Below are 16,781 nucleotides of genomic sequence, written 5' to 3'. Positions count from 1 at the left end.
AGGAGGAGATATAGGAGGATATATGGAGTAATAGGAGGAGATATAGGGGGATATATGGAGTAATAGGAGGAGATATAGGGAGGATATATGGAGTAATAGGAGAAGATATAGGGAGGATATATGGAGTAATAGGAGAAGATATAGGGAGGATATATGGAGTAATAGGAGGAGATATAGGGAGGATATATGGAGTAATAGGAGGAGATATAGGAGGATATATGGAGTAATAGGAGGAGATATAGGGAGGATATATGGAGTAATAGGAGGAGATATAGGGAGGATATATGGAGTAATAGGAGGAGATATAGGAGGATATATGGAGTAATATGAGGAGATATAGGAGGATATATGGAGTAATAGGAGGAGATATAGGGAGGATATATGGAGTAATAGGAGGAGATATAGGAGGATATATGGAGTAATAGGAGGAGATATAGGGAGGATATATGGAGTAATAGGAGGAGATATAGGGAGGATATATGGAGTAATAGGGGAGATATAGGAGGATATATGGAGTAATAGGAGGAGATATAGGGAGGATATATGGAGTAATAGGAGGAGATATAGGGGGATATATGGAGTAATAGGAGGAGATATAGGGGGATATATGGAGTAATAGGAGGAGATATAGGAGGATATATGGAGTAATAGGAGAAGATATAGGGAGGATATATGGAGTAATAGGAGGAGATATAGGGAGGATATATGGAGTAATAGGAGGAGATATAGGGAGGATATATGGAGTAATAGGAGGAGATATAGGGAGGATATATGGAGTAATAGGAGGAGATATAGGGAGGATATATGGAGTAATAGGAGGAGATATAGGGGGATATATGGAGTAATAGGAGGAGATATAGGAGGATATATGGAGTAATAGGGGGAGATATAGGGAGGATATATGGAGTAATAGGAGGAGATATAGGGAGGATATATGGAGTAATAGGGGGAGATATAGGGAGGATATATGGAGTAATAGGAGGAGATATAGGAGGATATATGGAGTAATAGGAGGAGATATAGGGAGGATATATGGGGTAATAGGAGGAGATATAGGGAGGATATATGGAGTAATAGGAGGAGATATAGGGGGATATATGGAGTAATAGGAGGATATATAGGGAGGATATATGGAGTAATAGGAGGAGATATAGGGGGGATATATGGAGTAATAGGAGGAGATATAGGGGGGATATATGGAGTAATAGGAGGAGATATAGGGAGGATATATGGAGTAATGGGAGGATATATAGGGGGATATATGGAGTAATAGGAGGATATATAGGGAGGATATATGGAGTAATAGGAGGAGATATAGGGGGGATATATGGAGTAATAGGAGGAGATATAGGGAGGATATATGGAGTAATAGGAGGAGATATAGGGAGGATATATGGAGTAATAGGGGGAGATATAGGGGGGATATATGGAGTAATAGGGGGAGATATAGGGAGGATATATGGAGTAATAGGAGGAGATATAGGGGGATATATGGAGTAATAGGAGGAGATATAGGGAGGATATGTGGGGTATTAGGAGGAGATATAGGGAGGATATATGGAGTAATAGGAGGAGATATAGGGAGGATCTATGGAGTAATAGGAGGATATATAGGGAGGATATATGGAGTAATAGGAGGAGATATAGGGGGGATATATGGAGTAATAGGAGGAGATATAGGGAGGATATATGGAGTAATAGGAGGAGATATAGGGAGGATATATGGAGTAATAGGGGGAGATATAGGGGGATATATGGAGTAATAGGAGGAGATATAGGGAGGATATATGGAGTAATAGGGGGAGATATAGGGGGATATATGGAGTAATAGGACGAGATATAGGAGGATATATGGAGTAATAGGAGGTGATATAGGGAGGATATATGGAGTAATAGGAGGAGATATAGGGAGGATATATGGAGTAATAGGAGGAGATATAGGGGGATATATGGAGTAATAGGAGGAGATATAGGGAGGATATATGGAGTAATAGGGGGAGATATAGGGAGGATATATGGAGTAATAGGAGGAGATATAGGGAGGATATATGGGAGTAATAGGAGGAGATATAGGAGGATATATGGAGTAATAGGAGGAGATATAGGAGGATATATGATAGGAGGAGATATTGGTATAGTAGGGGATATATAGGGAGGATATATGGGGTAATAGGAGGAGATATAGGGAGGATATATGGAGTAATAGGAGGAGATATAGGGAGGATATATGGAGTAATAGGAGGAGATATAGGGAGGATATATGGAGTAATAGGGGGAGATATAGGGAGGATATATGGAGTAATAGGAGGAGATATAGGGAGGATATATGGAGTAATAGGAGGAGATATAGGGGGGATATATGGAGTAATAGGAGGTGATATAGGGAGGATATATGGAGTAATAGGGGGAGATATAGGGAGGATATATGGAGTAATAGGAGGAGATATAGGGAGGATATATGGAGTAATAGGAGGAGATATAGGGAGGATATATGGAGTAATAGGGGGAGATATAGGGAGGATATATGGAGTAATAGGGGGAGATATAGGAGGATATATGGAGTAATAGGAGGAGATATAGGAGGATATATGGAGTAATAGGAGGAGATATAGGGGGATATATGAGTAATTAGGGGGAAATATAGGGAGGATATATGGAGTAATAGGGGGAGATATAGGAGGATATATGGAGTAATAGGAGGAGATATAGGAGGATATATGGGGTAATAGGAGGAGATATAGGGGGATATATGGAGTAATAGGAGGAGATATAGGGAGGATATATGGAGTAATAGGGGGAGATATAGGAGGATATATGGAGTAATAAGAGGAGATATAGGAGGATATATGGAGTAATAGGAGAAGATATAGGGAGGATATATGGAGTAATAGGAGGAGATATAGGGAGGATATATGGAGTAATAGGAGGAGATATAGGGGGATATATGGAGTAATAGGAGGAGATATAGGAGGATATATGGAGTAATAGGAGAAGATATAGGGAGGATATATGGAGTAATAGGAGGAGATATAGGGAGGATATATGGAGTAATAGGAGGAGATATAGGGAGGATATATGGAGTAATAGGAGGAGATATAGGGGGATATATGGAGTAATAGGAGGAGATATAGGAGGATATATGGAGTAATAGGGGAGATATAGGAGGATATATGGAGTAATAGGAGGAGATATAGGGAGGATATATGGAGTAATAGGAGGAGATATAGGGAGGATATATGGAGTAATAGGAGGAGATATAGGGAGGATATATGGAGTAATAGGGGGAGATATAGTGGAGGATATATGGAGTAATAGGAGGAGATATAGGGGGATATATGGGGTAATAGGAGGAGATATAGGGAGGATATATGGAGTAATAGGAGGAGATATAGGGGGATATATGGGGTAATAGGAGGAGATATAGGGAGGATATATGGAGTAATAGGAGGAGATATAGGGAGGATATATGGAGTAATAGGAGGAGATATAGGGGGATATATGGGGTAATAGGAGGAGATATAGGAGGATATATGGGGTAATAGGAGGAGATATAGGGGGATATATGGAGTAATAGGAGGAGATATAGGGAGGATATATGGAGTAATAGGGGGAGATATAGGAGGATATATGGAGTAATAAGAGGAGATATAGGAGGATATATGGAGTAATAGGAGAAGATATAGGGAGGATATATGGAGTAATAGGAGGAGATATAGGGAGGATATATGGAGTAATAGGAGGAGATATAGGGGGATATATGGAGTAATAGGAGGAGATATAGGAGGATATATGGAGTAATAGGAGAAGATATAGGGAGGATATATGGAGTAATAGGAGGAGATATAGGGAGGATATATGGAGTAATAGGAGGAGATATAGGGAGGATATATGGAGTAATAGGGGAGATATAGGGAGGATATATGGAGTAATAGGAGGAGATATAGGGAGGATATATGGAGTAATAGGAGGAGATATAGGAGGATATATGGAGTAATAGGGGAGATATAGGGAGGATATATGGAGTAATAGGAGGAGATATAGGGAGGATATATGGAGTAATAGGGGGAGATATAGGGAGGATATATGGAGTAATAGGAGGAGATATAGGGATGATATATGGAGTAATAGGAGGAGATATAGGGGGATATATGGAGTAATAGGAGGAGATATAGGGAGGATATATGGAGTAATAGGAGGAGATATAGGGGGATATATGGAGTAATAGGAGGAGATATAGGAGGATATATGGAGTAATAGGAGGAGATATAGGAGGATATATGGAGTAATAGGAGGAGATATAGGGGGATATATGGAGTAATAGGAGGAGATATAGGGAGGATATATGGAGTAATAGGAGGAGATATAGGGGGATATATGGAGTAATAGGAGGAGATATAGGAGGATATATGGAGTAATAGGAGAAGATATAGGGAGGATATATGGAGTAATAGGAGAAGATATAGGGAGGATATATGGAGTAATAGGAGGAGATATAGGGAGGATATATGGAGTAATAGGAGGAGATATAGGGAGGATATATGGAGTAATAGGAGGAGATATAGGAGGATATATGGAGTAATAGGAGGAGATATAGGGAGGATATATGGAGTAATAGGAGGAGATATAGGGAGGATATATGGAGTAATAGGAGGAGATATAGGGGGATATATGGAGTAATAGGAGAAGATATAGGGAGGATATATGGAGTAATAGGAGGAGATATAGGGGGATATATGGAGTAATAGGAGGAGATATAGGGAGGATATATGGAGTAATAGGAGGAGATATAGGAGGATATATGGAGTAATAGGAGGAGATATAGGGAGGATATATGGAGTAATAGGAGGAGATATAGGGAGGATATATGGAGTAATAGGAGGAGATATAGGAGGATATATGGAGTAATATGAGGAGATATAGGAGGATATATGGAGTAATAGGAGGAGATATAGGGAGGATATATGGAGTAATATGAGGAGATATAGGAGGATATATGGAGTAATAGGAGGAGATATAGGGAGGATATATGGAGTAATAGGAGGAGATATAGGGAGGATATATGGAGTAATAGGGGGAGATATAGGGGGATATATGGAGTAATAGGAGGAGATATAGGGAGGATATATGGAGTAATAGGAGGAGATATAGGGGGATATATGGAGTAATAGGAGAAGATATAGGGAGGATATATGGAGTAATAGGAGAAGATATAGGGAGGATATATGGAGTAATAGGAGAAGATATAGGGAGGATATATGGAATAATAGGAGGAGATATAGGAGGATATATGGAGTAATAGGAGGAGATATAGGAGGATATATGGAGTAATAGGAGGAGATATAGGAGGATATATGGAGTAATAGGAGGAGATATAGGAGGATATATGGAGTAATAGGAGGAGATATAGGGAGGATATATGGAGTAATAGGAGGAGATATAGGGAGGATATATGGAGTAATAGGGGGAGATATAGGGGGATATATGGAGTAATAGGAGGAGATATAGGGAGGATATATGGAGTAATAGGAGGAGATATAGGGGGATATATGGAGTAATAGGAGAAGATATAGGGAGGATATATGGAGTAATATGAGGAGATATAGGAGGATATATGGAGTAATAGGAGGAGATATAGGGAGGATATATGGAGTAATAGGAGGAGATATAGGAGGATATATGGAGTAATAGGAGGAGATATAGGGAGGATATATGGAGTAATAGGAGGAGATATAGGGAGGATATATGGAGTAATAGGGGGAGATATAGGAGGATATATGGAGTAATAGGAGGAGATATAGGGAGGATATATGGAGTAATAGGAGGAGATATAGGGGGATATATGGAGTAATAGGAAGAGATATAGGGGGATATATGGAGTAATAGGAGGAGATATAGGAGGATATATGGAGTAATAGGAGGAGATATAGGGAGGATATATGGAGTAATAGGAGGAGATATAGGAGGATATATGGAGTAATAGGAGGAGATATAGGGAGGATATATGGAGTAATAGGGGGAGATATAGGGAGGATATATGGAGTAATAGGAGGAGATATAGGGAGGATATATGGAGTAATAGGAGGAGATATAGGGGGATATATGGAGTAATAGGAGGAGATATAGGAGGATATATGGAGTAATAGGGGGAGATATAGGGAGGATATATGGAGTAATAGGAGGAGATATAGGGAGGATATATGGAGTAATAGGGGGAGATATAGGGAGGATATATGGAGTAATAGGAGGAGATATAGGAGGATATATGGAGTAATAGGAGGAGATATAGGGAGGATATATGGGGTAATAGGAGGAGATATAGGGAGGATATATGGAGTAATAGGAGGAGATATAGGGGGATATATGGAGTAATAGGAGGATATATAGGGAGGATATATGGAGTAATAGGAGGAGATATAGGGGGGATATATGGAGTAATAGGAGGAGATATAGGGGGGATATATGGAGTAATAGGAGGAGATATAGGGAGGATATATGGAGTAATGGGAGGAGATATAGGGGGATATATGGAGTAATAGGAGGATATATAGGGAGGATATATGGAGTAATAGGAGGAGATATAGGGAGGATATATGGGGTAATAGGAGGAGATATAGGGAGGATATATGGAGTAATAGGAGGAGATATAGGGGGATATATGGAGTAATAGGAGGATATATAGGGAGGATATATGGAGTAATAGGAGGAGATATAGGGGGGATATATGGAGTAATAGGAGGAGATATAGGGGGGATATATGGAGTAATAGGAGGAGATATAGGGAGGATATATGGAGTAATGGGAGGAGATATAGGGGGATATATGGAGTAATAGGAGGATATATAGGGAGGATATATGGAGTAATAGGAGGAGATATAGGGGGGATATATGGAGTAATAGGAGGAGATATAGGGAGGATATATGGAGTAATAGGAGGAGATATAGGGAGGATATATGGAGTAATAGGGGGAGATATAGGGGGGATATATGGAGTAATAGGAGGAGATATAGGGAGGATATATGGAGTAATAGGAGGAGATATAGGGGGATATATGGAGTAATAGGAGGAGATATAGGGAGGATATGTGGGGTATTAGGAGGAGATATAGGGAGGATATATGGAGTAATAGGAGGAGATATAGGGAGGATATATGGAGTAATAGGAGGAGATATAGGGAGGATATATGGAGTAATAGGAGGAGATATAGGGGGATATATGGAGTAATAGGAGGAGATATAGGGAGGATATATGGAGTAATAGGAGGAGATATAGGGAGGATATATGGAGTAATAGGGGGAGATATAGGGGGGATATATGGAGTAATAGGAGGAGATATAGGGAGGATATATGGAGTAATAGGGGGAGATATAGGGGGATATATGGAGTAATAGGACGAGATATAGGAGGATATATGGAGTAATAGGAGGTGATATAGGGAGGATATATGGAGTAATAGGAGGAGATATAGGGAGGATATATGGAGTAATAGGGGGAGATATAGGGGGATATGTGGAGTAATAGGACGAGATATAGGGAGGATATATGTAGTAATAGGAGGAGATATAGGGAGGATATATGGAGTAATAGGAGGATATATAGGGAGGATATATGGAGTAATAGGAGGAGATATAGGGGGGATATATGGAGTAATAGGAGGAGATATAGGGAGGATATATGGAGTAATAGGAGGAGATATAGGGAGGATATATGGAGTAATAGGGGGAGATATAGGGGGGATATATGGAGTAATAGGAGGAGATATAGGGAGGATATATGGAGTAATAGTGGGAGATATAGGGGGATATATGGAGTAATAGGACGAGATATAGGAGGATATATGGAGTAATAGGAGGTGATATAGGGAGGATATATGGAGTAATAGGAGGAGATATAGGGAGGATATATGGAGTAATAGGGGGATATATAGGGAGGATATATGGGGTAGTAGGAGGAGATATAGGGAGGATATATGGAGTAATAGGAGGAGATATAGGAGGATATATGGAGTAATAGGAGGAGATATAGGAGGATATATGGAGTAATAGGAGGAGATATAGGAGGATATATGGAGTAATAGGGGGATATATAGGGAGGATATATGGGGTAATAGGAGGAGATATAGGGAGGATATATGGAGTAATAGGAGGAGATATAGGAGGATATATGGAGTAATAGGAGGTGATATAGGGAGGATATATGGAGTAATAGGGGGATATAGGGGGATATATGGAGTAATAGGAGGGGATATAGGGAGGATATATGGAGTAATAGGAGGGGATATAGGGAGGATATATGGAGTAATAGGGGGAGATATAGGGAGGATATATGGAGTAATAGGGGGAGATATAGGGAGGATATATGGAGTAATAGGAGGAGATATAGGGAGGATATATGGAGTAATAGAAGGAGATATAGGAGGATATATGGAGTAATAGGGGGAGATATAGGGGGATATATGGAGTAATAGGAGGTGATATAGGGAGGATATATGGAGTAATAGGAGGAGATATAGGAGGATATATGGAGTAATAGGGGGAGATATAGGGGGATATATGGAGTAATAGGAGGTGATATAGGGAGGATATATGGAGTAATAGGGGGAGATATAGGGAGGATATATGGAGTAATAGGAGGGGATATAGGGAGGATATATGGAGTAATAGGAGGAGATATAGGGAGGATATATGGAGTAATAGGAGGGGATATAGGGAGGATATATGGAGTAATAGGGGGAGATATAGGGAGGATATATGGAGTAATAGGGGGAGATATAGGGAGGATATATGGAGTAATAGGAGGAGATATAGGGAGGATATATGGAGTAATAGAAGGAGATATAGGGGGATATATGGAGTAATAGGAGGAGATATAGGGAGGATATATGGAGTAATAGGAGGAGATATAGGAGGATATATGGAGTAATAGGGGGAGATATAGGGGGATATATGGAGTAATAGGAGGTGATATAGGGAGGATATATGGAGTAATAGGGGGAGATATAGGAGGATATATGGAGTAATAGGAGGAGATATAGGGAGGATATATGGAGTAATAGGGGGAGATATAGGGAGGATATATGGAGTAATAGGAGGAGATATAGGGAGGATATATGGAGTAATAGAAGGAGATATAGGGGGATATATGGAGTAATAGGAGGAGATATAGGGAGGATAATTGGAGTAATAGGAGGAGATATAGGAGGATATATGGAGTAATAGGGGGAGATATAGGGAGGATATATGGAGTAATAGGAGGGGATATAGGGAGGATATATGGAGTAATAGGAGGGGATATAGGGAGGATATATGGAGTAATAGGAGGGGATATAGGGAGGATATATGGAGTAATAGGAGGAGATATAGGGGGATATATGGAGTAATAGGAGGAGATATAGGGAGGATATATGGAGTAATAGGAGGAGATATAGGAGGATATATGGAGTAATAGGAGGAGATATAGGAGGATATATGGAGTAATAGGAGGAGATATAGGGAGGATATATGGAGTAATAGGAGGAGATATAGGGAGGATATATGGAGTAATAGGAGGGGATATAGGGGGGATATATGGGGTAATAGGAGGAGATATAGGAGGATATATGGAGTAATAGGAGGAGATATAGGGAGGATATATGGAGTAATAGGAGGGGATATAGGGGGGATATATGGGGTAATAGGGGGAGATATAGGGGGTAATAGGGGGATTTATAGTGGAGGATATAGTGCGATGGGGTTTGCAGGCAGTGAGAGGACGTGTGTAGTTACATATGACAGGCACATATCACACACCCATATGGGATACATGTAGGTATGGCCACAGTAGAAAGGAGGGGAGAGGGTGAGGAGTAGATAGGATGGAGGGAGGAGTAGTGCTGTAGGGTGGCAGTGAAGATATGTCAGGAGACATAAAATGATGGAGCATTACAGTAAATAACCCCGGAGATCTGAGACCTACATGATAAAGTATCCCCCATAACAGCTACAGACAATAGGGGTAGGTAGGAGCGTGGAGCAGCACTGTACCTGCAGCCTCCTGCGTCTGATGATGGCAGAATCATCCATGTCATATGGAGAGTGCGGAACAGAGAGAATGAGACAGGGAGGGGAAGATACAGGCAGGAAAGGAGAGAGCAAGAGAGAGAAGAGGGAGGAGAAGAGCGGGGAGGGGTGGGAGGAAGGAGCCTGACACAGCTCCACTAATACAGCCACACAAAAGATCAGCGCCCTCCTGTGTCCCCGAAGGAGGGAGACCCCAAACACACCGGAATCAGCGCTACAGGAGGGTCCTGATCTATGGGACAGGTACAGGGTGAGGAGGGGAGAGAGCATCCTGCCCCCCAAACACCAGGGAGCTGTCCCCGGTGCTGAGCCCAAATATATAGAGCAGGCTGCAGGGAAGGGCCCACAATACAGATAGTGTAGATACAGTCAAGGCCGAAAGTGTTGGCACCCTTGAAATTGTTCCAGAAAATGAAGTATTTCTCCCAGAAAATTATTACAATTACACATGTTTAATTATTTTGTGTGCACTGGAATAACACACACACAAAAAAGAAAAAAAACGCAAATTGGACATAATTTCACACAAACCCCAAAAATAGGCCGGACAAAATTGTTGGCAGCCTCAGCTTAATATTTGGTTGCACACCCTTTGGAATAAATAACTGCAATCAATCTATTCCTATAACCATCGCCAAGCTTCTTGCACCTCTCACCTGGGATTTTGGACCACTCTCCTCTTACAAATTCCTCCTGGTCTCTTATATCTGAAGGCGCCTTCTCCCAACAGCAATTGTAAGATCTCTCCACGGGTGATCAATGGGATTTAGATCCGGACTCATTGCAGCAAGCAAATATTAGCACCCCGCATGAGCACAAAAGTAATAGTGAGAAATAATGAATACTAATGAAAATTGTGCCGTCTGTATTGTAGGACTAGTCATTTGGTTAAGCACAAAAAATGCAAAATCTTACAGAAAAAAAGTATATTCGAATAACCAAGGTAAAGAAAGTTTATTTTTAATAATAAAACATATAATGTTATTGAAACTTGTATAAAAACATATAGTTATACAGATAAGCCAAATTATTTCATACCCATAGTACTGGAGTGTACGAAGGAACTTGTCTTGTAGGACACTCACATATAGCTCCTTATTGAGACCACCATCGATCCTGGTCAAGTAGCCAACACCTCTGGCTTTGAAGCAACCTCATATCAGGCTTCAACCACAGAACCTGACAGTTTCTTCACATTTCTCGATCCATTAGCCCCTTTTTTCCAAGTTACCCGTTTCCAATTTTCTACTGTCTACTTTTCACACTTGTTTACGAACTTGAGCCGATACCTCTTATAACGATATTGAAATCGAGACTTCTTCACCTTTTTTTGGGCCACCACTCCACACTTGTGCAAAGTGCGGCGCATAGTTCTTCCATGGACGTCTGTGATCTCACTATTACGAAGCCTACAAGCCACCTCCACTGCTGGGTTTGTGGCATCAGAGCTGAAAGACCTTGGGATGAGCCGAATTGTTGGCTCTGATATTTCACCTGGATGTCCACCTCTTGGCTTCTGAATGGATGGACTTCATCTTCCAGCTGTCATGGCACTCACATGATGCAGTTTGGCAATTTTCTTGGCCAAGAGACCAAGATGGATTATGTCGTTACTCTTTTCTTGCGGAATCTTCTTCATGACGCCTCAATTCCACCTTTCTCTTAGAAATCAACCTAACAACACACTGAGCTATTAGGGAATGTGAGAACAGGTTGTACTTTATAGTATTCAAGAAGAAAAAGATTATACCAATCTGTATTTATTAAGTAAAAGTCACTCCCACATACTTCCCCTAGGTGAGCTCATATAGGGGCTGGTCAATGGGATGTGGCTAGGGTTCCAAAAAATTATAAAAGCCCCAATTTTCAGGATATCTTCCAACCTGGATGTTCCAGGTGGGAGATATTAGCGCCATATTTCCTATCATGACTTTAGGTTTCCATAAATAGGAAACATTACATATATTTTGTTATCCATCGGTCCGATATTAATTTGGGACTGATGTGCAGTGATGTAAGTAAATGTGTTACCTTTACCACATCGTCACAACAATGAAAATATGTCTCCCATAATTGTAGGACCTACGCCTGTCACAAAATAAAACAATATTCATAACTGAAATCCGGCTCCAAAGAGTCTGTCACAATTCACTTTGAAGACCAGAAGCATGATCGGCGTCACCACCCGGCGCACCTGGGCAAGTGCTGGGGCCCTGGACAAACGAGGTGCCCACTCACCATAGGGGACACCGGCATGCAAAGGGGCCCATGAATCAGGGGAGTCCGGTGCCAGCGCTGGCACCGGCCCTCCTCAAATGCTCACCTCTCCCCGTTCCCCGCAGCTCCAGTATCTTCAGCGTCTTCTGAGTCTCTGTGATGTAACAAGGCAGAGGGAGCAATGGCAGAGTGCCAAAAGATGCTGAAGAGACCAAAGCAGGGGATAATGGGGAAAGGTGAGTATTTGATTTTTTTAATGTAAGGAGCACTATATGGGGCCTATTATACTGTATGGAGGGGATTATGAATATATGGGGCCTTTATACGGTATGAAGCAATAAATGGGTCCATTATACTGTATAGAACAATATATGGGGCCATTATATCCTATTTGGAGTATTATAAGGGGCCATTATTCTGTTTGGAGCTATATATGGGGCCATTATACTGCATGGAGCATTATATGGGGCCATTATACTGCATGGAGCATTACATGGAGCCCATTATACTGTATGGAGCATTATATGGGGCCCGTTATAATGTATAGAGCAATATATGGGGCCCATAATAATGTATGGAGCAATACATGGGACCCAAAATAATGTATGTAGGACTATGTGGTGCCCATAATACTGTATGAAGGACTATGTGGTGACAATAATACTGTATGTAGGACTATGTGGTGCCCATAATACTGTATGGAAGACTGCAGTGCTGGTGCCCATAATACTGTATGGTGCAATATATGGGGCCCATAATAGTGTATGGAGCAATATATGGTGCCCATAATACTGTATAGAGGACTATGTGGTGCCCATAATACTGTATGGAGGAATACGTGGTGTCCATAATACTGTGTGGAGGACTATGTGGTGTCCATAATACTGTATGAAGGATTATGTGGTGTCCATAATACTGTATGGTGGACTATGTGGTGTCCATAATACTGTATGGATGAATAAGTGGTGTCTATAATACTGCATGGAAGACTATGTGGTGCCCATAATACTGTATAGAGGAATATGTGATGTCCATAAAACTGCATGGAAGACTATGTGGTGCACCATAATACTGTATGGAGGAATACGTGGTGCCCATAATACTGTGTGGAGGACAATGTGGTGTCCATAATACTGTATGGAAGAATATGTGGGGCACATAATACTGTATGGAGGAATACGTGGTGTCCATAACATTGTGTGGAGGACTATGTGGTGTCCATAATACTGTATGAAGAACTATGTGGTGTCCATAATACTGTATGGAGGACTATGTGGTGCCCATAATACTGTATGGAGGAATACGTGGTGTCCATAATACTGTGTGGAGGACTATGTGGTGTCCATAATACTGTATGGAGGACTATTTGGTGTCCATAATACTGTATGGAGGACTATGTGGTGTCCATAATACTGTATGGAGTAATATGTGGTGTCCATAATACTGTATGGAGTAATATGTGGTGTCCATAATACTGTATGGAGGAATATGTGGTGCCCATAATACTTCATGGAGGACTATGTTATGCCCATAATACTGTATGGAGGACTATGTTATTCCCATAATACTGTATGGAGGACTATGTGGTGCCCAACTGTTGTGAATTCCGCTCTTGGGCTCCCTCCGGTGGTTGTAAGTAGCACTTTTGTGAATTCTGCTCTTGGGCTCCCTCCTGTGGTTTTGAGTGGTATAGCTGCTTCTTGGATTTAGTATCAGCAGCTGCTTCCACTGATCTTCTTTTTGCTCGGCTATTTTAGTCTGGCTTTATCCCTCAATCGATGCCAGTTGCCAATTGTTCTTGCCTGGAGGCACGGCTCTTGGATTTCCCTGACACTCTGACCCGTTCAGCAAAGTTAAGTCCTTGCTTGTCCTTTTGCAGTCCACTTGTTGTGGACTTATTGTTCAGCACATTTATGTTTTGTTCATTTGTCCAGCTTATCAGTATGTATCTATTTAGCTAAGCTGGAAGCTCTGGGCTGCAGATTTTGCCCTCCACACCTTTAGTCAGGTGTGGAGATTTTTGCATATCTCTGCGGTGGACTTTTTCTAGTTTTTATTACTGACCGCACACTGTTTATTTCCTTACTGTCTATCTAGCTAGAATTGGCCTCCTTTGCTAAATCTTGTTTCATACTACGTATGTCATTTCCTTCTCCTCTCACAGCCAATATTTGTGGGGGGCTGTCCTATCCTTTGGGGATTTTCTCTGAGGCAAGATAGCTTTCCTGTTTCTACCTTTAGGGGTAGCTAGTTCTCCGGCTGTGACGAGATGTCCAGGGAGTGACAGGAACATTCCACAGCTACTGCTAGTGTTGTGTTAAGATCAGGGACTGCTGTCTGTATAGTTACCACCTGCCCAGAGCTAGTCGCATGTCGCTTCTAAATTACCAGTCCATAACACCCATAATACTGTATGGAGAACTATGTGGGGCCCATAATACAGTATGGAGGACTATACTGTCTGGTCTGAAATGAAAAGTCTGCAGTCACTCTGTGCGACTGCAGACTTTTGGATCCCCTCAGCGCACGCACTGTTTTTTTCTGGAGGTGATAAATTTGTTGCCTCTCAGCCCCTGGTTTACAGACATTGTGTTTGTTCTCCATCAGATGACCCATTTCAATTACCTGTTCACAGTGGGGGGGGGGGGGGGTCATAGCTTACCAGTGTTCACATGTTTAGAATTCAAACTTTTGTTCCCTTTCCAAGTTATAATCAAGTAGTAAGCCATGCTTCAATCCTCAATATGAGGGTGACACGTCCCCTCTTACCATTACACCTATGACAGACATCATCAAGCCTAGTGATCTATATGTTCTACAGCCAAATTGGTTCAGAGACTAAAACATTTGAACTCAAATAATTTTGTAGTGCTGAAAACAAATCCGATGCTTAAAATTTGCTGATCGGCTCTAATTTTCAAGATCCAGAGGAGGTTGTCATTCCTTATGACACCTTTCATGCAGCTTATAGAAAAATTGCGTCTTTAGCATTTCCTCATCATTATTGCATTGTTAGTAGCTCGTCTATTATTTTGTCTATTGAGCCTTCGGTATTCTATCATCTTAGGGCGATCAATCAGAAAACACCAACTCAGCTCCCATCACGTAATCCTAATTACAGTGGCATCACCTACTTTTATAAATGCTCTCTGTGTAAGGTATACAGCTTTAGGATTTCTTAACTTAGTTTCTTAGCATATTGACAGATATGCATCGTTCTTACATTAACAAACCAGATAGTTTTTGCTACATATAGAGAGAAGTCACTTTTGCATCAGAAAGTCGAAACTTGACTACCATGATAAGGAAAGCCTGCAACCTGTATATTGGCTGCAGAATAGGGGATCAGGACAAGAGTTGGGCTCCACACATACGTTGCAATAGATGTAGATCACATCTTATCCAGTGTTTCATGGGAAGAGGTAATCTATGCTTTTTGCAGTCCCAATGATCTGGAGAGAGCCAACAGATCACACTAACAATTGCTATATTGGCTTGGTGGCCCCCATTAGTAAAGCAGTTTCAAGGAAGAAGAAGTGGACTTTACAGTATCCAATCTTTCCATCTGCAATACACCCAGCACCACTTACAGAAGGACTGCCGGTTCCAAAAGCACCAGAAACATTTTCAGTCTAGTCAAGTGAGGAAGAAGAGGGCGCTTGGTGTCATGAAGCATCTCCCTCTCACGACCAAGACTTCCTGTGAACCACACCTTATAACACAAAGTGAACTGAACCATCCTGGTAGAGATTTGGATAAGAGTAAGGCTGAGCTCTTGTGTGATTCATTTCTTACATTCGCATCTAGACTCTTTTCCACCAAACTGCGGAGCAGTGAGTGACGAGCGCAGTGAGAGATTTCACCACGATATTGCGTCTACGGAGAAAAAAATTCAAGGAAAATAGAATCCATCAATGATCGCAGATTACTGTTGGACAATTGTAAGAGGTGATCCAATGTAGGAGTACAAGAGACAAGCAAAAAAGAGTTGTCGCTCAATGAGGAGCAAATTTAGTAGAGCAATTTCTGCAATGTTTATAACTCGCAATAGTGCTTAGACATGATTTAGTTATTTAAATTATTGATAAGATTCCTTTAAATTAATCTCAGAAAATTGGCAAAACAAAATATTTTGCATCTTTATTTTTGCAAAAATAATACTGTTTGAAAGTACTGAAACTTTTAAGCATTGACTATACTGTATGTAGCAGTAAAAGAAAAACTCTTTGATATCATAGAAACAAGAGCCAACTCAATATTTTCATTGTCAGATTTCAGTTCAGGAGGTCAAAATCATTAAGAAATGGCTCATTTCATAACTGAAGCTCACAACTTTTGAAAATATGTAAACCAGTGTAATCATCACACCGTTCATCCTTACAAACTATAACCTCCACACCTTTGGCCCTTATACATATTATCAAACATATGGGTTTATGGTTTATACCCCTGTACTTCCCTATAGTGATCCTCCATTGTGCCTCATTAAAATGATGCCTCAGAGACCC

At 40.9% G+C, this 16,781-nt stretch overlaps 1 protein-coding gene across 3 annotated transcripts in view; it reads right to left on the bottom strand.

Moving 5' to 3' along the window:
* Window positions 1–16,781, bottom strand: part of MAST1 (microtubule associated serine/threonine kinase 1) — a 133,501-nt gene that overhangs the window by 93,343 nt on the left and 23,377 nt on the right. For 2 of the 3 annotated variants that reach the window (XM_077261889.1, XM_077261890.1), the window contains exon 1: window positions 10,021–10,118. The exons of the other annotated variant lie outside the window; for it this stretch is intronic. In XM_077261889.1, coding sequence (XP_077118004.1) covers window positions 10,021–10,059 — 39 coding nt within the window. In that variant the 5' untranslated portion in view covers window positions 10,060–10,118. Of the gene's footprint in view, window positions 1–10,020; window positions 10,119–16,781 lie in introns of those variants that run through there. 3 annotated transcript variants of the gene reach the window in all.

This window comes from Ranitomeya variabilis, chromosome 5 (assembly GCF_051348905.1).
Source record: "Ranitomeya variabilis isolate aRanVar5 chromosome 5, aRanVar5.hap1, whole genome shotgun sequence".
Classification (NCBI taxonomy): Eukaryota; Metazoa; Chordata; class Amphibia; order Anura; family Dendrobatidae; genus Ranitomeya; species Ranitomeya variabilis.
Note: the sequence above shows the minus strand (reverse complement) of the source record. Positions and strands in the feature narration are given on the sequence as shown.